The sequence below is a fragment of the Eulemur rufifrons genome, chromosome 7 (genome assembly GCF_041146395.1).
Source record: "Eulemur rufifrons isolate Redbay chromosome 7, OSU_ERuf_1, whole genome shotgun sequence".
In the NCBI taxonomy this organism is placed as follows: domain Eukaryota; kingdom Metazoa; phylum Chordata; class Mammalia; order Primates; family Lemuridae; genus Eulemur; species Eulemur rufifrons.
This window is the reverse complement of record NC_090989.1, coordinates 223,497,115-223,519,879: the sequence shown is the minus strand read 5'-3', so window position 1 is coordinate 223,519,879 and position 22,765 is coordinate 223,497,115. Positions and strand designations below refer to the sequence as shown.

At 43.7% G+C, this 22,765-nt stretch overlaps 1 protein-coding gene across 5 annotated transcripts in view; it reads left to right on the top strand.

Annotated features, from left to right (window-relative positions):
* The first annotated feature begins 433 nt into the window (after positions 1–433).
* Positions 434–22,765, top strand: part of TJP2 (tight junction protein 2) — an 87,898-nt gene continuing 65,566 nt past the window's right edge. For 4 of the 5 annotated variants that reach the window (XM_069476435.1, XM_069476436.1, XM_069476433.1 and 1 more), the window contains exon 1: positions 18,982–19,149. In XM_069476435.1, the coding sequence (XP_069332536.1) occupies positions 19,090–19,149 (60 nt within the window). In that variant the 5' untranslated portion in view covers positions 18,982–19,089. Of the gene's footprint in view, positions 557–18,981; positions 19,150–22,765 lie in introns of those variants that run through there. The other variant, XM_069476432.1, reaches the window with a different exon arrangement.

Below are 22,765 nucleotides of genomic sequence, written 5' to 3'. Positions count from 1 at the left end.
ATTATTTGTCCATAGAAAGGAATGAAGTTCTGATATATGCTACAACATGGATGAACCTTCCTTGAAAACATTATGCAAAGTAAAGGAAAGCAGTCACAAAGGGTCATATATTGTATGAATCCATTTATACGAAATATTCAGAATAGGTACATCTATAAAGACAAAAATTATTAATAGATTGGTGGTTGCGAGGGGGCAGGGAGGGAACTGGGGGGTTGGGGAGTGATGGCTAAGCAGTATGGTGTTTCATTTTTGGGGTAATGAAAATGTTCCAGAATGGATTGTGGTGATGGTTGTACAACTGTGAATATACTAAAAGCCATGCTGTAAATGGGCGAATTGAATGGTATGTGAACTTCCGGTGCATTTTCCAAGATTCCACCCTTTGGGGAATGACCATGCTGGATTTTTAACAGCGCTGTCTCTTTCCAGAGCGAGGAGTACCACATTATTATCATCTCCCTGTGAGTGGGACTGGCACCCCGGCTGTAGCTCCAGGCAGAAGTACTCCACGAAGCACAGACCTGTGCTGGCAGACAGCACAGGTATTTACCAGGTATTTGCTTATTTGTCTTTCATCAACCTTGTTACCGGTCTTCTCCATCAAAAGTTTGATGTAGAAATGATTTCACATCGTAGAGGCAATTAAGGTCCCCATTTCTGATGTTGTTGATATATAAATTTTCATAGAAAATTTAATGGTAATGTCCTTTCTACTAAAGAACAGAAACGTCTTACCTGCATTTATGCTGCAACTTTGCCATGCTCGGGTAAATGCTTACTGAGGACCTTCCTGGCATATAAGTACAGCTTCTGTGGTTCAGAATAAATGCGTAGCTGGTGAGATCAGCACTGGGTGCTGCTGGCGTCCGGGGGTTGGAGGGCATTTTGATAGGTCATGTTTTTTCATTACCATTGAGATAGTAAAATTATATAACAGTGGTAAGCACTTTGCTGAAAATATAAAAGACATCATCAGTCACACTGGCTTCTAAAGATTAATTATGTATAAGCTTTTAGTGAAAGACCTAAGAGCAAGTATTATCCATGTGCTGATTCACTTTTAAGTATGAATTAAATGAGATTTACAAGGTATTAAATTTTATTTTGACAGATGCTGGGATGTATTTGTTCTTAGTTACATTTTGACCTCTGATTATAGGCCAGTCCATGGCTGGCTGGAATGAGGTTGGAATTTTTTTCATGTGCTTCTTCTGTAATTCCTGTCTGTTTACGCTGGCAGCCCCTGCCTGGGTAGATTGCAGCTCCATGGGAGAAGTCCAGTGTAGTGCAGTGTGAATAGCACACTCTAGAATAGCAGATAGTTGTTCAAACCCCAGTGCTCCTGCCTCCTAATTGTGTGATATTGGGCATGTGTCTTAATGCTTCTGAGCCTCAGATCTTCATCTGTAAAAAGGAAGTGTCAACATGAAACTAGATGAATTAATACATAGCAAGTACCTGGCACATGCCAAGGCCTTTCTCGGTGTCTAGTTGTCCAAATGGGGACACTTAAGTGGGTAAGTCCTCAGTTTCCACAGAATCGACAAGGCTGGAGGTGGGTTTTGTTTACTGAAGTGTTCTCTATGGAGCTCTTAGGTGTTCCAAACATGAGAAGACAGATGCTTACCCAGACTGCAGAAGTGGTTTTCCTAAAACTAGATTTCTAGGTAGGGTTTATTGATTTAATCAAATGAATTGGAGGGACAGCATGGAGTATGGCAACGAGGGATTGGAGCTGGCATCGTCTGTTGGAGGGAAGGCTCTTTCCGACGCAAGCAAGTCCCTCCTGAAATACCTCCCTGTTCCGGCTCCCTGTGCTCCTGCCCACATGCCCTCCCAACATCAGTTTGTTTTCCCAAGTCAGTGCCTTGCTCCAGAGCTCTTCTACGAGTAAACACCCAAGCTGGACTTTCTGGGATGAATTAGCCTTAGGCAAGCTTGGGTGGTGAGGATTTCCCCAGGCGTCCCACCCCGCCCTAGCTTCAGATCCAGCAAATATTGGTTAAGAGCCTTTCATTTGCTGGGCACAGGGCAAGGTGCTTTCACTCATGTTGTTTCTCCTCACAACCACCTGTCAGGAAGGTACTACCAGCTCCCTTTTGCAAACAAAGAAACTGAGATTCAAAGATTTTAAATGATTTCCCCAAGGTAGCACAGCCCCTGACTCCCACATTCAGTGAGATTTCTATAATAACGGCTGATTTCTATAGTAATTCTACAGAGGTTGAAGACTTAACTCTTTAAACTCAGACTCGTATTTGCAGTCTGGACAGGTGAGGCTAAAAAGAAAAAAACAAAACAAAAATCAAAACACCTCAGACTAGTAAACAGGTTTTTGTCAAAGGCCAGATCTGATCAATAGCAGCGGCTGCCCGGAGTTAGGGATTGCCAGGTGCTGCCCGAGTTTGTTGAGCAAGATGTTGTGATCCCCTGGCAATGTCTGGTGTGGGTGGAGCAGAAGTCTTTCAAGCTGTGTTGGACCTGAGGTCTCTAAGCATCAGCCTCCGCCCATTCTGCCCTCCTTTTCCATCCTGGAGTCTCTTCTGATGAACCCTGTTTGCCTGGGGCTGATTTCTTGCTACTTTAAGGGGCTCTGATTATCATCTTTCTGACTTGGCAAAATCATCTTTGCTTTCAGAAAAGATGCTAAGAGTCTGGGCAGAGCCTCACTTCCTACATGTAGAATTTCACTGTTTGGCAATTTATTATTATTATTATTAATTAATTAATTTTTTTGAGACAGAGTCTCGCTCTGTCACCTGGGCTAGAGTGCCATGGCATCAGCCTAGCTCACAGCAACCTCAAACTCCTGGGCTTAAGCAATCCTTCTGCCTCAGCCTCCCAAGTAGCTGGGACTACAGGCAGGCACTACACGCCTGGCTAATCTTTCTATTTTTAGTAGAGACGGGGTCTCCCTCTTGCTCAGGCTGGTCTCAGACTCCTGACCTCAAGCAATCCTCCCATCATGGCCTCCCAGAGTGCTAGGACTATAGGCTTGAGCCACCGTGCCCAGCCACTGTTAGGCAATTTAGATACCTTAAAGTTATCACTGACTTGTCCCATCATATCTTCAAAGTGAGTTGAAGATGAAAGCTTGCAACTTACTTCATGCACCTGGGAGCCCCTCAGTTTGTAGGCGTCCTCAGGGAGCTCACACCAGCGGCCAACTCTCATCCTGAATTGATCAGACCCAGAGCAGTGGTTCTCAAACTTTAGCCACATCAAAAGCACCTGGAGATGGCCGGGCACAGTGGCTCATGCCTGTAATCCTAGCACTCTGGGAGGCCGAGGTGGGTGGATCGCTCGAGGTCAGGAGTTTGACACCAGCCTGAGCAAGAGCGAGACCCCTGTCTCTACTAAAAATAGAAAGAAATTATCTGGACAACAAAAAATATATATAGAAAAAATTAGCTGGGCATGGTGGCGCATGCCTGTAGTCCCAGCTACTTGGGAGGCTGAGGCAGAAGGATTGCTTAAGCCCAGGAGTTTGAGGTTGCTGTGAGCTAGGCCGATGCCACGGGCTGGGCATTCACTCTAGCCCGGGCAACAGAGCCAGACTCTGTCTCAAAAAAAAAAAAAAGCACCTGGAGAGCTTGTGAAACTAGATTCCTGGACCCCATCCCCAGAGATTTTGCTTCAGGCAATGTGGGGCAAGGCCCAGGGATGTGCATTCCTAACACGTTCCCAAACAGGTCTATACTTCTGGTTTCTGGACCATACTTTGAGAACCACCAACCTAGACAGTACTTTTAACAGTCAGTTTAGAACATGGGCTTGTTTGTAGATGGTGTGTGTATGGCCAGTTTCCCTACCTGTAGTTAAGGGATTCTTTCCTCAAATATTATATTTAATGAACATCTCAGCCCTGCTGAGGAAAATTTAGAGGAAAGGCTCATCCCTGGGGGACTTTGAAATCTAACTGGAACCAGTAACTGCATTCCTGTGTGGAAAGTACTGCTCTGCCCCCTTACAGTGGATGTGGCCGAAGGCCTGAAGCAGTGACTAAGTCAGGGGAGGCCTCCTGGGGGAGGTGACATTTGAGAGGAAACTTGAGGATGAAAAGTAGTTGACCAGGTGTAAAAAAAGGCCACAAGAAACTCTGGAAGCAGAGACTGTACGTTAGAGGGTCTAGAGATGCTGCACTAGGCTGGAAGAAAAGGTCTGTGTTTATCTTGAGAATTTCATTAATTCCAATATGGAATGATTCATTAATAACATATATGTATAATAATAATGATGAAATTTGGGTGCTCATTATGTAGTTGGTACTGTGCTAAACATTTTACTTGCATTGTCTCATTTAATTCTCATACCCATCCTATGAGATGTAGGTCCAATTATAATCCCTGTTTGTGTTAGATTGTTGGAGCTGCAGTAGCAAAGTACTATAAACGTGGTGGCTTAACCAACAGAAATTACTGTCTCACAGTTCTGGAGGCTGGAAGTCTGAAATCAAAGTATTGGCAAGGCTGGTTTCTTCTGAGGGCTGTGAGGGAAGGATCTGTCCCAGGCCTCTTTCTTGGCTTGGAGATGGCCATCTTCTCTCTCTGCATGTCTCTGTGTCTGAATTTTCCCTTTTTATTAGCACACCAGTCATTTTGGATTAGGGCCCACCCTAAAGACCTCACTTTAACTTAATTACCTCTGTAAAGATCCTATGTTCAAATAAGGTCACATTAGGGGTGCGGACTTTGACATATGAATTTTGAGGGGACACAGTTCAACACATCACACCTGTTAACAGATGAAGACGCGGAAGCTTAGAGAGTGTGCAGGCAAGGTGCCTGTGTCACACGGTCCTTAGGCCAAACCACACAAACGTGCTGTTTTGTACGTCAAAAACAGTTGAATGTTGGCAATGTCATAAGGTTAAACCTAAGAAGCAGCAAACCTGGGGCTTGCTGGAACCCAGGTCTGTCTGACTTCCATAGCTGTGCTCTTTCACCCAGTACTCTGCTGGCTTCTAGAATTTTCTTTGTTTTCTGCCACGTTTCCTTTTGGCTCACCAGGCAGAGCGGTGCTGTGGAGATCAGAGTACCATGCTGCTAGTCTGTTAGCTTTGGGTTCTGGAGTTTCTGGATAAGATACGCTTATATTTCAGTTTCCTATTTTATCTGTTCTGCAGGGACTATTGGGAAATTATCAGTGTAGGAAGCATTTAAACTTCATGAAAGAAAGGGGCTATATTTTTCAAGATGATGCTTTCTTTGCTATTAAAATGTTAAACACTTATAAATACATGGGTTATCTGAGGCCAGCTGGCCCTCCATAGGCTGTGGGTTCTGCACACTCAGATTCAATCAATTGTGGATAGAAAATATTTGGGAAAAAATCACAAAACAACAATAAAAAATAATACACATTTAAAAAAATCAATATAACAACTATTTATATAGCATTTACACTGCATTAGGTATTATAAGTAATCTAGAGATGATTTAAAGTATATGGGAGAATATGCATAGGTTATATGTAAAGGCTATGCCATTTTCTATCATTGACTTGAGCATCTGTGGATTTTGGTATTCGAGGGGGTCCTGGAATCAATCCCCCAAGGCAGCAGTCCCTGGCCTTTTTGGCACTAGGGACCACTTTGATGGAAGACAGTTTTCCTCAGACTTGTTGGCGGGGGGGTGGTTTTGGGATGATTCAAGTGCATTACATTTATTGTGCACTTTATTTCTATTATAATTACATTGTAATATATAATGAAATAATTATACAACTCACTATAGGTTGGGGACCCCTGCCCTAAGGATACTGTACTATATAGATATCCTATTCTTTTTTTTTTTTTTTTGAGACAGAGTCTCACTCTGTTGCCCGGGCTAGAGTGCTGTGGCATCAGCCTAGCTCACAGCAACCTCAAACTCCTGGGCTCAAGCGATCCTCCTGCCTCAGCCTCCCAAGTAGCTGGGACTTACAGGCAGGCGCCACCATGCCCGGCTATTTTTTTCTATATATTTTTCATTGTCCAGCTAATTTCTTTCTATTTTTAGTAGAGATGGGGTCTCGCTCTTGCTCAGGCTGGTGATGTCCTATTCTTAATTTCCTTCCCAAACCAGCCTAAATGCTTGTAAGCATGTTAGCCTAACAATGTTTTAGCTCTTAAACTTGTATTTACTTGGAATTACTTGTATATTTACTTGGAATTGTTTCAGCATTCACAGATTCAAGCAATTTAACAATTGTCCAGCCATAGAAATTTCAGGCAAATAATTTTGTCAGTATCCATTCAATAATTCCATATTTTCCTCTCTAACTATTTAAAAAGGAAAGAGCATCGCTCCAAATCCTTATCTACAGAGTTTGTCAGTTTAGCAATTCAAACATGCTTTTATTGTGAGAAATTGGTATACCATTTAAGTGGGAGAAAAAAACAAGAGAGGTTTATCCTTACCTACATTCTAATTTAGAGTCAAACATGTTTTCCAAACAAAAACTAGAGTGTGTGCTTTACTTATGAAATCAGCAAGACAGAGCTTTGGTCATCTGGCTTATCCCTGGAAATCTGTGATGTCTGGACATCTTAAGTATAGCACCTAGATGAGTAATGTTCAAGCCAGGCTCTGCCACATAATTTAATTATACTCCTCCATGTTTAAAAGAATACAGAACCTAAGAATTAAAAGATGACCTGGAGCCCTAGTTCTCTTTGCACAGCCAGATTGCTTGAAAGGATTCTTTGTGCTTCTTCCCCCTTTTCCTCGCATAACCTGCCCTTCTCTCAGGCTCTACCCAGGCCAGCCAGTTAGAGGTGCAGTAACTGGTTTCAGGTAGCCCTTGGGCTAGGCACAGCTCCGCCTGAGGAAATTTAGATGGATAAAGGCTCTTCCCTTAGGGGAGACTGCAGTCTAATTGGCCCCTGGCAGTCTCCTTGCTGCTCCTGTCGGGCCCCTGGGACTATGGCTGTGTTGGGGGAGCCTAGGAAGCTTATTTTAAGATTCTCAATTATCCTAATAAAATCAAGATGAAGAATCTGCATCTAGTTTCTGATGGGGGTGATCATCATTGGAGCTCTGATTTTGGTACGTCATTCCCATCAGTTGAATGGTTGGTTGGTAACAGTAGTTTTCAGTTCAGCCAAAATGTTGATTCATTTAGAGGTAATCTGATTGTGTAGTGAGATTAGGCAAAACATCCTGGGCAGGATACACCCCCTCACATCAAAATTAGTTGATATTTGAAAAAATTGATTTTTGAAAAGACATAACTAATTATTTGATTATAATTATTACTGCTATTTGAGATTGATATTTGAAATATAATTGTTGATATTCAAAAAATCAAATAATTATACATACATAAAATTATTTTACTTTAGATCTTAAGACTGGTTACTAAAATAACTCTGTCAACATATTTTGAAAGTGGCTTTGTAATATGTTAAAGTTATATTTGTCTCTTCTGATGGTTTTAGCTTAGCAGAATAAATATGGCAAGAAAGGGGGATGCTTTCCCAAAACTTAGAACAAGAATCAAAATACTTTAGCAACTGGAGGATGGTTCCAGCAGAGGCAGAACTACATTAGCAAGAGATAAGATATGTAAAAAATAAAGTGTTGTTGGGATTAATAGCTAGGATTGTCTCCGAAAAAAAAAAAATAGAAAAACACTCTGCTTATGTGACTTAGTGTTTAGGATGCAAATCTCAAGGAGGGAATAAACTTGAATTGAGTTATTTAAGAATTTAGACCATGACTTTGGAGGCAGGAAAAGCTGAAAGTCCCATACATTCCTGAAACTGAATGAAAGATTTCACTCTTGTGCCTAACCTGGCCTTCACATCCCAGGTAAGCAAAGGATCTGATGTACCTTCTATAATATAAACCTAGTTTTATTGATTATGACTCCCTACCCTGCTTGCTTCTTTCCACTATTCCAGCAGTAGGGGAAAGTTTAGCTGGATGCAGTCCTAGCCTCCAAGAACACTGCCAGAATAAGCTCTCCCAGAGATCATGGAGTAGAAAGGCTCAGAGACCAAAATCAGGTGTTCCAATCACACAATTTTTACAACTCGGAAACACTGGGTGAGAAGGAAGGGGAAAGTGATAGGGCCTGTTAACATAATTAGGTTAGGATACCAATAGGATGAAAGATCCACATTAACAGAACCCTGTGCTTATAGTGTGTCTCCCTGAGGATCAGCTTTCCCTGCTGATGGTGTGGTCACAAACACCAGAGTTGAGGTTGAACAAGGGGGCTCGGCACACGGAAAGTATCTGAAACCAGCATACACTTGCTCTGTGGGAGGGATGCGGGGCAATATGCCTGGCCAACAGCTGCAGCTCACCAGTGATCTGTGTTCTGTCTGCATTTCGGGCAGAGTATATGTGGGGCCAGATTGAACATGATGGGTGTCACCAATGGGTAATCAATTTAGGGATGACATAGCTGTCAATCTGGAGGTAGGATAAGCTGGGATTTATTATATGTTATTAATATTTATGAAATATTTATTATTAACAGTATAAATCATAAACTAGAAAAATATTTCATATTATGTTATATAATTATATAATGAATACAATTACAAATTAAATATTTATTAAATATTATAAAATCCAGGATTTACTTTGTCCTTTGTTCCCTTTCTGTTTATAAGTGAAACTCTCATTTGTTTCTTTTTTTAATCTATTCTTTAACACATTCTTTTAACACAAAAATATTCCATTTATTGTTTATCTTCAACATATCTTACAAGTAACTATCTACCCTTAGCACATCTTATGAATTCTGCCTGAGTCTTACAAGCTACTTGTTTCCTCATTATCTATGCTAAACAAATCTCAGGAGTTTCAGTCACCTGATTTTTCCTTATCCTCTATACCAGTTTTAAAAAGAACCTTAAATAAAAGTATTTATTCAGTCAAGTACAGTATAGTCACATAAATGGAATGTTATGCAGCTAGAAAAATGATATAGGTCTATATTTCATGAAAAAATAGTCAAGCAATAGTCTTACATAGAAATAGGTTGCAAAAGAGCATACTCGGTGTATACCCAGGTGTACAAAGTTGTATACAATATCTACATGCTTATCTGTGCAGAAAGACACACCTGGAAGGCTGCTTATCCAATTACTAACAGTAGTTGGCTCTGGATGGTGACATTTTAGTTCAATTTTACTACTTTTTAGTGATCTATGGTATAGTTTAAGTTAACAATTATCATTTATATAAAAAGAATTGAAATTGGCTGGGCACAGTGGCTCACGCCTGTAATCCTAACATTTTTGAAGGCCGAGGAAGGAGGACTGCTTGAGGCCAGGAGTTCGAGACCAGCCTGAGCAAGAGTGATACCCTATCTCTACAAAAAAACAGAAAAATTAGCCGGGCGTGGTGGTGCACACCTGTAGTCCCAGCCACTTGGGAGACTAAGGCAGGAGGATCACTTGAGCCCAGGAGTTTGGGGTTGCAGTGAGCTACGACGATGCCACTGCACTCTAGCCCAGGGGACAGAGCAAGACTCTGTCTCAAAAAAAAAAAAAAATTTGAAATCCAAATGTACGTGTGTGTATACAAACATATGTAAATAAACATAAAAAGATTTGTAAGACCAGACCCTGTCTTTTGTAAACCAAAGACAACATTTTGCAAATAGTTATTTTGTAACCTTTAAAATGTGTTACCTATCTGCAAAATTGTAATCTTCCTGTCTTATGTCAGAGAACTGCAACAATGTCCCTTGGGCAGAATTTCCTAAACCTCCCCATGTGGAGAACCACGTGAGGATGCATGCTAAACTATTATTCCCCAGCCCCTTCTCCGACCTGCTGAACCAGAATCTTCAGGGAGGGACCTGGGATGCTGGTTTAATTTTAACAAGTGCCTCAGGTGATTCCCATCATCAGAGAAATTTGGGACACTGTCCTATAGAACATAAGTGTTCGGAGCCACATTGTCAATTTTTATTGAACATCTCCTGGAAGTGCCTTTCCTAGGCGCAGCAGCTTCCTTTGTTTGAAGAGGCCCATGCTAATTTGCATGACTGCCCTGGAAAGCCATTTGTTTGCAGCTTGCTTTTTTTTTTTTTTGGAGACAGAGTCTTGCTCTGTGGCCCAGGCTACAGTGCAATGACATCATCATAGTCACAGCAACCTCAAACTCTCAGGCTCAAGCGATCCTCCTGCCTCAGCCTCTGGAGTAGCTGGGACTACAGGCGCGCACCACCGCGCCAGTGGGCTCATTTTTCTATTCTTGGTAGTGGTGGTGGTGGTGGGGGGGGGGTCTCTTGGTCTCTTGCTCAGGCTCAGGCTGGTCTTGAACTCCTGACCTCGAGTGATCCTCCTGCCTCGGCCTCCCAGACTGCCAGGATTACAGATTTGAGCCACCACAACCAGCTATTTGCAGATTTTTTTCTAAGGCCATTTTCAGGCCTGAAAATTCTTTGAGACTCTTCAACAACTTTAATCTGTGTTCATCAGGGATACTGAATTCTTAGAGTTAGTGGATTCTGGTGATAGTATAAAAAAATCAATTCAGGTGTTGCAGGGGCCCCTCCAGTTTCCCTGGAGGACTTATGTGTCTAATGGGGACAGTTCCCTGGGCCTCTCTCACCTTAGCTTCCCTCCCTTGCCTGGGAGAGGAGGGACTTTTTAATGAACTTTTTTGCTTACTAAAGTGTTTTTCTTTTTTTTTTTTTTTTTTGAGACAGAGTCTCACTCTGTTGCCCGGGCTAGAGTGAGTGCCGTGGCATCAGCCTAGCTCACAGCAACCTCAAACTCCTGGGCTTAAGCGATCCTACTGCCTCAGCCTCCCGAGTAGCTGGGACTACAGGCACGTGCCACCATGCCCGGCTAATTTTTTCTATATATATTTTTAGTTGGCCAGATAATTTCTTTCTATTTTTAGTAGAGACGGGGTCTCGCTCTTGCTCAGGCTGGTCTTGAACTCCTGACCTTGAGCGATCCACCCGCCTCGGCCTCCCAGAGTGCTAGGATTACAGGCGTGACTCACCGCGCCCGGCCTTAAAGTGTTTTTCTTAAAGTATTTTTTGGGGAAAGAAAGCTCTGAAATTCATTGAAACACCAGAATGGCATTTGAATCAAGGACTCTAATTAACTAGCTCAACTAGGGGGAGACAAATCACATTTGTGGCATTTACCCTTTTAATATTTTGTAGGAAGAGTTTCACAAATTTGATTCTCCAACATGGTTTGGCTAAAACTCACCTCAGTTGCTGTGTCAGCAGAAACCTACTTGAATTCTATTAACAGGAGCTAAAAGGAAAACAACCATAACCACAAAAACCATACCTCTCCTCCCACCCCACGCAAGTGTCTCATTGGGTGGGAACAATGCCCACGGGGCCTTGAAAGCAGTGAAGAGAATGGATTTCGAATCTGACAGGCCTGGGTTTGGAGTCTGTATCTACCATCTACTTGGGGATGACCTTGGGTTTTCTCTGAAGCTCAGTTTCTTCATCTATATATAAAGCAGGTTCAATAATACCGAAAGGGCTCATGCCTGTAATCCTAGCACTCTGGGAGGCCGAGGCGGGAGGATCACTTGAGCTCAGGAGTCGAGACCAGCCTGAGCAAGTGCGAGACCCTGTCTCTACTGAAAATAGAAAAATTAGCCGGGTGCGGCAGTGCACACCTGTAGTTCTCGCTACTCAGGAGGCTGAGGCAGGATGATCACTTGAGCCCAGGAGTTTGAGGTTGCAGTGAGCTATGATGATTTCACTGCACTCTAGCCTGGGCACAGGCAACAGAGTGAGACTCTGTCTCAAAAACAAACAAAAACCCAAATATACCGAGTCACTATGAGCCTTTACATTAAATGAGTTAATGCGGTGCATGAAAAGTTCTTGGCACATAATATCTTTTTTTTTTTAACGGAGAATTATCAGGTGGTATCTGTCCCTGAAAAGAAACTGTGGCTTTCACATACTCTGCAATGTAAACAGTAGTAAAAGAATAAAGGCTGTGATAACTTGGAGCACAGGGCCTCTGAGGATGCCCAGCATCCTGCCAGGAAGGAAGAGTTCCTCTACACTGCAGAGCACTCTCCCTAGCAAGGTCGGTCCAGCACCAGACTGTGCTCCAAAAGATGCTTCTTGGCTTTCCAGGACTGGAGTTGGATTATGTTCTGCCTTAGCCCCAGGCTGACTACCACCTTGGCCTCTGCCTACAGGTCTGGGCACACTCATCCCAGCCTTGTAAGTCACCCAGGAGCCTGCAAAGGGTCAGCCCAGACTACAGCTGCCTCCTTCCAACCCAGAACTCTCCCCAAACACCAGTGTGGGGCACCTCAGACTCTTAATTCATTCTTTAGGCCACAGCTGACTCTGAATTGCACAGCTAATTCTTCTATCAACTTTGTGGCCAGCTAAACCCATCATTCCCAGAACACTGCTGGGTTTTTACACCAGGGAGAGGATGCTGGGGTTTGGGACTGTGCCATTGGCAGGTAGAAGAAGCTCTGTGGTCCAGGTAGAGAAGCTTGAACAGAGGGTCTGGGGCAGGAATGAGCTTGGGAGGGTCTCAGGAGCAACAACCACAAAGAGAGGCTAGTGTAGCCCCAGGCAGTGAGTTTGGGAGAATTCGGTATGAGTTGAGGTTGGGGAAGGTGGCAGAGTCAGCCATGTAGGCCTTACAGACTGTCTTAGTCAGCTCAGGCTGCTATAACAAAATGCCATAGATTTATGGATGATGTCTACAATAGACACTTATTTCTCGTAGCCCTGGAGGCTGGGAAGTTCAAGATCAAGGTGCTGGTGATTCAGTTCTTGGGGAGGGCCCTCTTGCTGACTTGGAGATGCCTGCCAATTGGACACGTGCTCACATAGGCTTTCCTAAGTGCATGCTCACAGAGAGAGAGAGAGAGAGAGAGAGAGAGAGGAGAGTGCTCTTCTTTTTCTTCTGTCAACATTAAATAGAATTTTATTTACTATTTTAAATTAAAATAACAGTATCGTAGGATCTCATTTTTGTTAAAATTATTTTTGTCTCTGGGTAGTCATCTCATGTAGCCTTCTGTGTATATACATGTATATGTCTAGAATGTTTACCTAATGTTGAAGATGGTTATTAGGATTTCAGATGATTTTTAAAGTTCTTTGTGCTTTTCTGAAATGCTCAAATGCTTTATAATGAGCATCTTATTCTTGCAAAACTCAGTCTAAAAAATTAAGAAAAATGAAAATAGTTTTTAGTAACTGTGGAACAATATAAGTAGCCTTATACTTTAGGTTACCTACTTTACTAAATAGAGGAATGTCTACAAGAAAATTGGCACTGTTCTTTGAGATGGGAAAATGTAGACATCAGGACATAATTGAAAAGCAGCAACTTAATAGCAACTTTCTGCTCCTTCCACATAATATTGAAATATGGGAACAATCCTAAACACAGGCAGTCTGAAAATTGCGTATCAGTGAACTAGAGAGAGAATGTTTCCAATGGAAAAGCAAGAACTTTTAATTGCTCACAAGACAGAAGCAGGCCTGAGCGTTTTTCTAGTGGTTTATAATGTGTTCATCTGTGCTGGAGGATAGCTTAAAAATAATTTGCTGTCTTTGTAATCTTTACAAATCTATGATTGTTAAAGTCAGCTTTGTTCCATTATATCACATTTCTAGAAGTATCATAGATTTGAATGAGGAACATCTTAATTCAGAAGTCTATTATTCTTCCGGGGGTGGGGAGTTGGCAGGAATATATGGTGGCAGAAGCAGTTCCCTATACAAGTAAGCAGTCCTTAACTAGCCACATAGGATCTGAGAAGCTAGGTAGCTAGCTAGTCACCGTTCCCTCCCACCACCTCCCCCAGAAATGAAAAAAGAAAAAATGAAGAGTATTTTAACAAACTTTGAAAGCGAACAAGAGTAAGTAATACATAGTAACTAAAAGTGAAGGCATAAAGGGGTGAAGCAGAATTTTAGGTGCCACTCTCCTGGTGATAATTCGAAGGGCTGTGGAGTGGGGTGGTTGTTGTGGAAGGGGTCCTGCAAGTGAATGTGGATGGTTATCGTGGTACCTGTGTTTGGACTGAGGAGGATGGGAGGGGCCAGAAGACAAGATGTGCTAGCAGGAAGGTGAGGGAACATCAGGCCTTTTCTCCTGAAAAACATCAGGTCCCTCAGGCAGGGTTTTAGCTGCTGCCCCAGCACCTTAGTCACACCTGCACTTGAGCAATTCTCCTGACTTGTCACCATGTGTTTACAGATCTTTTGTTTTCATCACACTGTGAGCAGGCTCCCTGTTCCATATTGTGTTCTCTATACCTACCGCAGGGTACATGCAGGCATTTGGGAAAGATTTGTTAGAGAACAGTTACAATTCCAGTCTGCCATTCAGCGTACAAGTCAACTAAATTGCACAATGAACCTGTAAACTTTTTAATGTTAGTTTCCTTTGCTCCCAATTGATGATACTTTATAACTATATTGCAAATATATTGATATATATAGATATATACATATATAAGTATATATATGTGTGTTATGTCTGTATGTTACCGAAAGTTTGACACTTGTCCCCAAGGCCACATCAGAAGAACCAGGACAAGTGGTTTGAGGAAAAGGAAAGAGAAGTTTATTAACTTGCCAGCAAATGAGGAGGATGGCAGACTCTGGTCTTAAAGTACCATCATCCTATCTATAAGCAGAAATACAGAGCTTTTAAAGGGAGTTTTCAGCTTCGGGCTATTGCTGTTTAACTGTAGCATCTCTGGTGAAGATGATCTTATGACCTTTGGGACAATTCTGTTAGGCCACCTCCAGTGCTATAAAGAACAAAGGACACTCCCCTGCCCCTCTGATTACTGGCCTCAGGCAGGGATGCAGGTTTTAATTCCCAAAAAGAGTTGGGGGGAGGTTTTAAAGAGATAACTTATAAAACATTTTACCCTTTTTCAGGTTGTTCCCTCTGTTATGTGTGTGTGTATATATGAGATATATATATATACATCAAATCTTAACATTCTTGAGATAATCTGACTAAGAGGCATTTTATTACATTTATTTAACATCTTCTAACCAAACTGTTTCAGAGATCTTATATATTGTAATTCACACCGGAAAATGTTGAAAAAAATTATCCATTGCACAAATAACTAAAATCTAAAAAGGAAAACATATGCTCCGTCCTATCTTCTCATGAAATCATTTTTTTCATATACTTTCCAATTCTTTTTATATATTTTTCATAATGCCATCATTGTCGTCATCATAGGTTAGAGAAAATTTGTGTTCTTTGTTGTTGATAATTACATCATTATCATTCTCCTTGTTGTTGTTGTATAGACTTCCTTATTATAATTTTAAATGATGGTCTGCTATGCCAATTAAGTTGATTTACTGTAGTTTAATAGCCCACCATCATTGGACATTGATGGTTTCCACCTCTCATTATTAGAAATAGGCATATAATGAAGTGCTGCCTCACACCCAGTCACCCACTGTAACCTAACCTCCCTCCAGTCCCATCTTGCCATTGAAACAGCTCTGGCCAAGATAAGCATCGTCAGTTCTTACCTTAATCGACCTCCTCAAAGTTCCATGTTGCTGGCTATTCTCCCCTTCCTGAAATTCATTTTTCCCTTGGCTTTTGGACACTCTCCTCCAGAAGGCTTTTTCTTCCCTTTCTCGCAGTTCCTCTTTGGTCTCTGTTCTGGAGACTTGAGCTTGCTTCCTAAATATTGGCATTCCCAGAGACAGGTCCTGTCCTTGGTCCTCTCTTGCCTCAGTCTACATCAGGTCTCTGAATGTGGGAGTCATCTCCTCCCGTGACTTCAACTTTCATGACACATCGATGACTCCCAAATCTCTTCTTTCATCCCAAATCTTTCTACCCAAATATTCACCAGTGCCAAGCACATAGTAGACACTATATAAATATTTGTTAAATTACTGAACATCTTCACCTGGATAACCCATGGCCCTTAAAAATCAGTCCATAACTAAATTCTTCATCCTTCCTCAAGCCCCTCCGAGATCTGTTCCCACTCCTGTGTTTTCTATTTTGGTAAGAGCCGCTGTCATCTACTTAAGCCAGAAACCTGAGAGTCACCCCAGGCTCACTTCCCTCTTCGTCTCCCCATATCTCATCAGGCCGTCATCCAGCCTGCTGATCCACTCCCTTAGTTTCTCTAGAACCTGGCTCCCCTTTGTCTAACATTGCCTAACTTCATAGCCACGTCATCTCTCACCTGCATTCCCACAGGAATGCATTTTTTGCTGGTTTTGTCACTCTTACTAACACCCCCTCCCCCACAAGTTTCAAATCCATCTTCTAAGAAGCCGACAGAGTAATCTCTAGAAAAGGCCAATCTGATCCCACTTCTTTTTTTTTTTTTTTTTTATTTATTTATTTTTTTTTTTTTGAGACAGAGTCTCACTCTGTTGCCCAGGCTAGAGTGAGTGCCGTGGCGTCAGCCTAGCTCACAGCAACCTCAAACTCCTGAGCTCAAGGGATCCTCCTGTCTCAGCCTCCCGAGTAGCTGGGACTACAGGCATGCACCACCACGCCCGGCTAATTTTTTCTATATATATTTTTAGCTGTCCATATAATTTCTTTCTATTTTTAGTAGAGATGGGGTCTCACTCTTGCTCAGGCTGGTTTCGAACTCCTGAGCTCAAATGATCCGCCCACCTCGGCCTCCCAGAGTGCTAGGATTACAGGCGTGAGCCACCGCGCCCGGCCTGATCCCACTTCTATGTTCAGAATACAGTCCCTGGGCAACCTCACCTTCTGGTACCTCAAGAGCAAGCCTACTGTCTCTTCATTCCTTGCTTCTCCATATGTTATTTATTCCCTTTACCTGGAAGGCTTTTCCTCATCATTTTGTCTCAAAAACTCAGTCCTACCTTTCCTTTACAATGCATAAGCAACTCTGTCTCTGGAAAGCCTTCCCTAAACCCTATCCTTACATCTCAGGAGGGGTGAGGAGCCCCCTCATGAGAGTCCCCAAACCACTCTGAGCCTGCCAGGAATCTCAGCACTTACACAATTTCTCATTACTTGCTGACTGTCTCCCTGAGGCAGGAGCTTGAGTACTTTATCAGGGAGTTGAGAGATATGATCTGTAAGCACTTGTTGGAGAGAAGTTCTTTGGATAAACAAATTCCAGGAGTGGGGTTAAAATGTGTAACCCTACATGTGAAAAATATCATTTCTCCAACAAGTTGTATTGACTTCTATTGCCACTTGTATTGATTCAGTGTATCAGTTGAATCATGTTTCTCAACAATCATTTATTGAGTGCTTATCTATCAGGTGTTGTGCCAGAAGAATGGTATTCTAGTACATAAATATTTCATCGTTTGGAGTAGTGTAGTCCAATAGAACTTTCTGCATCGATGGAAATATTTTATATCTGCGCTGCCCAATATACTAGCCTTTAGCTACATGTGGCTATCGAGCACTTGAAATGTGACTGGTGTGACTGAGGAACTGAATTTTTCATTTCCTTTCAGTTAATTTAAATGTAAATGTCCATAGGTGGCAAATGGTCATCATATTGAATAGCACAGCTCTAGCGAGAAAAAGAGGAATCATTGAGCAGATGTAACTGCCACATCCTGAATTCTTTTTTTCCTTTTTACATGCTAGTGGGCTAAGCTCACGTCACTAAGGTGTGGCCAGCTCACAAGTGCTATCATTATTATTAGTCAGCACCACCTATTTTGGGAAACATTTTATAAATAGGTGCTTAGATCAGGAGAGTAACACCTTACATTAGGAATGCAACCAAAATGTCTAAGTCTGGAGACTTGAGGTCAAGTGGGAAACGTTACTCACAGTGCTTTTTATCCAGAGGTGTGGACTCAGCTACTCCAAAGGAGGCCAGAAGCATAACACTTTTGGAGAGGAATCTGTGGGACTTGTTTTTCCACCTAAACTGCCAAGCTTGTTTTGATCAGGCAGGAAGTGAAGCAACTTTTCTGGGAGAGAGCCCAGCATGTGCATCTCCCCTGGGGCAGAACAGACCTTTTACCTTTTACCTTCTACTTGGAAGCCTAGGCCGAGTTTTTGCTTTCCAATTTAAGGGAAGAGAGGTGTGGGCAAACTATTCTCTTACAACATGGTTTTCTTAGATTTTGAACCCAAACATATTTTTAATTAGTATCAGGCATCTGTTTGGATTTTCCAATAATTTATATTTTCCTAAAACAGACACGTATTTAAATCGCACAATTCTTTGTACATAGAGGACTTTGAAACGAATGAATACACTGAGATGAATCCTGTCGAATAAGCATTGGTGACCTACTGGCAGCCTTTTATAAGCTGATGATGGGAGTTGTTGGAAATGTGCCAACAAAGAGATCACCTGGAGTATCCTGTACTGTAAAGTCCTGTTTTAATATTTAATATGAACATCGTCTCGGAATTCGGGTAAACAGCTGAGCTGAGAAATCTGGGGAGCAAGGCCATGTTTGTGTTGGCAGGCAGGGCAGGCCTCTAGACAGGGCAGAGAACTTTGGGGCTTTCCCAGTTTTACTCTAAGGAAGAGAACCGAAGCGCTGTGTGAGGCCCTGCAAACCTCGCCAAAAAGTGTTCCTACGGGATGCCCAGGCGACCTCACGGGGGAAAAATCCGCAGACACTCCGGCCAGCGCCCCCAGCTCACGCCAGCCCTCCAAACTTGCAGCGCTTCCCGGGACGCGCGCGCTCGGAGCCGGACCGGCTAGCTCCAGTACGCTCGGCGGAGCGAACCATCCGGACGGCCGGGGGTGCGGTGGGGTACGGGGGCTGCGGCCCGCTCGCGCCTCCGGGTCCCCCTGCTGTCGCCGCCGCCGCCTCCTCCCGCCTCTGGCCGGGAGTCGCGCGTGACGTGGCCCGCCGCTGGGGCCTCGGGGGCGCGGCGCCGGCGAGCCCTCCCCCCGGCCGGCGCGGGGGTGGTAGCGGCCGATTCGAGAGTTTCCCGGGCCGGGCGGCCGGCGCGGAGGCGCGGCGCTCCGACTGGGGGCGGGCCGACGCCGCCGCCGCGGCGGGAGGAGGGACAAAGGGGTGGGTCCCCGCGGGTCGGCACCCCGGCGGCCAGGGCTGCGGGTCAGTGGAGCGACTGGCCGCGCCGAGGAGGATTTAGGAGAAGGAGTGGGGCCCGGAACTGTGCGCTACGCGGGAGCCGCGCCCGAGATGCCGGTGCGAGGGGATCGCGGGTTTCCACCCCGGCGGGAGCTGTCAGGCTGGCTCCGCGTAAGTGTCCTCCTGCGCCGCGCGGGCGGGAGAAGGGGCGCGAGGGTGAGCGTGGTGGGCTCTGCTCGTGGGCTTCCCTGAAGCTGCACCCTGGTGCGCTGTAGGAAGCGGGGATCCTCCCGCCCGGACGTGGGCGCAGGCGAGGGGTAGGTTCCACTGGAGGGGGAGGCTCGTGGCCTCCATGGCTTCCTGGATCCTGGTCTCCACTTTAAAGTCACTTGGGCTTGAGATTAAGTCGTGAGTAGGGAAACTGTCTTGAACGCCAGTGTCCTGCATTTCTGCTACTTTGGAAGCGTCGCGTTGTGCCGGTTGTGTCGCCTGCTGTATATCTTTGTGTCCCCTTCCCTATTTCAAACCACTCTCTCCGATTTGATGCAAAGTTCCAAGAATGTGTACGTGACAGACACCGAAAACTCATCCGAGACCAGAATCCTCATTTTCCTTTTCAATCAACTGCCTCTGCAGTGGAAGTCAAAGTGTTTTCAAGAAGGAATGGAGATGGAGTTTTGGAAAGAGCCACAAAAAGAGTGATGAATGCTTTGTACTCTGGTACTGTCTTACCTGTCAATAGTTCCTTTTATTTTATGTCTTCATTTGTCAAGTTTCCGCTTTTACACGGTAGTTTATTTTAGGGTATAAATAATCGGGAGTTTCACCTCCAGGGTTTTGACATTCTTGAAATGTGGGCTAATTGGGAGTGAACACTCCAGGGCTTAGTAATGGAACACAGCCTCCCACCTCTATTTTAGCTTCAGTTCTTAAGCAGAGTCGCTTCCCTGGCAGCTGTCTGGCCTGAGTAATAATGGTTGTGGTTTCCCCGAAGTTCCCAGCCGGGAGTCATCCCGTCATAGAAACTGCCCTGCCCTCGCACACCCCCTCAGCCGGGGGATCCCCACAGGCAGGGCTGGAGGCCCTTTTGCTCAGCTCTCTAGGTGGTCTGTGCTGGCTGTGCTGACAGTCACCCTGGGAAAAGAGGTAAACCTGTGTCAGTGTTACTCCTAAGAGAGACAATCCTGGGTAGGTAACATCTATCAGACACACCTGGGAAGGAAATCACTTTAAGTGAAAAATTAGCAGCAGTAATTGCATTGTAGCAAAATGCCGTTTAATAACCTGCCTAAGAGAATGAAATTTGATTATTCAATAAATTTTCACAAGCAGCTCCTCTTCAGCATGGGCAATACCAAGATGGGTAAGAGCCCGCTTCTGCAGCACAGTCTTGCTGGGAAGGACTGCAAATAATTAGGAATCCACTGAGTGCCGTTTAGAAATACAATACGGACGGGGTGCTGTAGCTTCCCCACTCTGGGGAGATGCTTGAGGGGAGGTTGGTGATTTACTAAGGCAACAGTGACTTCTGAGGTGTTTCTTGAGGTTTTTCAGAGCTATTGCTAGAGACTGTTGAGGGGCATTTTTTTCCCCTTGAAATACTGCTGGCAGCTTTTTCAGTACCACTCAGTCAATACTTTTTTTTTTTTTTAAGAGTCTTGATCTGCAACCCTGGGTAGAGTGCAGTGGCGTCCTCATAGCTCACTGCAACCTCAAACTCCTGGGCTCAAGCGATCCTTCTCCCTCGGCCTCCTGAGTAGGTGGGACTACAGACATGCACCATGACACCTCACTAATTTTTCTATTTTTAGTGGAAATGGGGTCTCGCTCTTGCTCAGGGTGGTCTGGAACTCCTGAGCTCCAGCAATCCTCTCACCTCAGCCTCCCAGAGTGCTAGGATTACAGGTGTGAGCCACCTTGCCGGCCTTCAGCAAATACTTAATGAGCCCTACTGGTACCAGTCACTGTGAGGGGATAGGAAGATGAGTAAAACTCGATTTATGCCTTCATCTGTTGGACTTGAAAATTTTAGATTTACTTTAGACTCTGCAGTCTGTCTGTTGGGATTCCTGGGGCTGAGGGAGGGAACGTACTATACAGATGCACACTCTGCAGTATAGAAATACAACAGAGGGTGGGATTGTCCTATATTCACTCCCTTCAGGGATTCTTCCTGGGAAGAAAGGGCATTTGAGGAAATATCTGACAGTGCAAGCCACTGTAGAAAATGAGGCTAGAAATACATCTACCTCACAGGGCTGAGTGAGGACTGAAAGAAATGACATAGAGTACACTGGCATGCAGTAGGTGCTCAATAAAGGGGAGCTAGTAATATGAACCAAAATGGGTGCTGAAAATTCTTAAGTACTGGATCCCGGGTTGATAAGGGAGGTGAGATCTAGTAGTACACGTAGGAGGGACGTGCCAGGTAGGTGTCAAGGAAAAAAACAGAGAAAGAGGAGTTGCTCACACTGTCTTGAAAGGTCTTGAATGCCTGCAGTAGAACTTTTGTAGGGGGTGAGGGGTGGTATCATAGAAATCCCTAATGTATTAATGGCTTGATTTTCCCTACAAAGAAGTGAATCAATTTCCCATTAAACATTCTACCCCACTCCCTAAACAGTAAATATTACTACTTTTGAGATAGTCATAGGCTTAAGACCATTGAATTTTTACATCACCCCCAGGGGAATGACATTTGCTATGACTTCTGCCTACATTTGTTTAACTTTCGATCTAGTTCTTTGTACAATGACAAAAGGTCACAGCCAACCATTTCTCATCAGGACAAGTGTGAGAACTTTGAATACTGCTGAAGGCAAGGGAGATAGATGATAAAATTCCCATGTTAACTTTTGAGTTGAGCAAGGTTTTCTCTCCTTAAGAAGGCTGTCTTTTTAGGAGACAGGTAAATTTTTAAAACTAGGTGGGGCTACTTAGTCCTGTGTACAATAGTATGCTGAGTAGTAGTTTAAATAGTAGTTTAAGAAGTCATGCAGATTTGGTTGGGGAGTGGCAGAAGGTGTGGGTGTAGAGTTAGGAAGGGTTAGTAATCATTGCTGAAACTTTCAACATACTTTCTATGTAGAATATTAGCCACTCAAGGGATTCCTTCCTTAATCCCTAGAACAAGTCCCATTAAGCAATTGTGGCTACAGACTAATTTATCTAGGTTGAGAGCTGACTCCCAATAAAATGCTTCATTGATTAGTCTCTAAGCAGTCATCAGGGCTCTGACAATTGCTGACCAGAACAGCCTTGGACCAGGCAGCCTTGGTGCCTAGAGGCGTTTTCCAGTGATTTGGGGCATGGACAGGTGTGAGGCTGTGATTGCCCCAGGTGTGGGTGGAGGTAAATAGAATGATCATCTCACGTGTTTTACTGAGTTAGCATCTTGATCCTAAATTCCAGGGTCAGGGTCTGAGGTCAGATTTAACACCCATTTAGTGGGTTAAATACATCAGTAGTTACATGTGAACTTCGTTAAAATTAAAAAAAACTATTTAGGGCCTATTTCACCCTCACAGGAATTTTTGTGATGTCCCATTTTAGCAGATGCCCATATAGCTAGCAAGTTTAAGAGAGTCTAAGGTGGTATTATGATTAAACTTTTTGAAAAGATTATATAATAGCAATGGGAAAAAGTTTTTAGGCATGCATTCCCAACAACCAGTATTGCAATAGCTACTTCCAATTTTGGATGGTACCTAGGAAAGCATTCAATTACATTTGTACAATGTTGTATGAGAGGCAGAGTTCCAAGCTGGAAGGCGTCTGCTCCCACTTT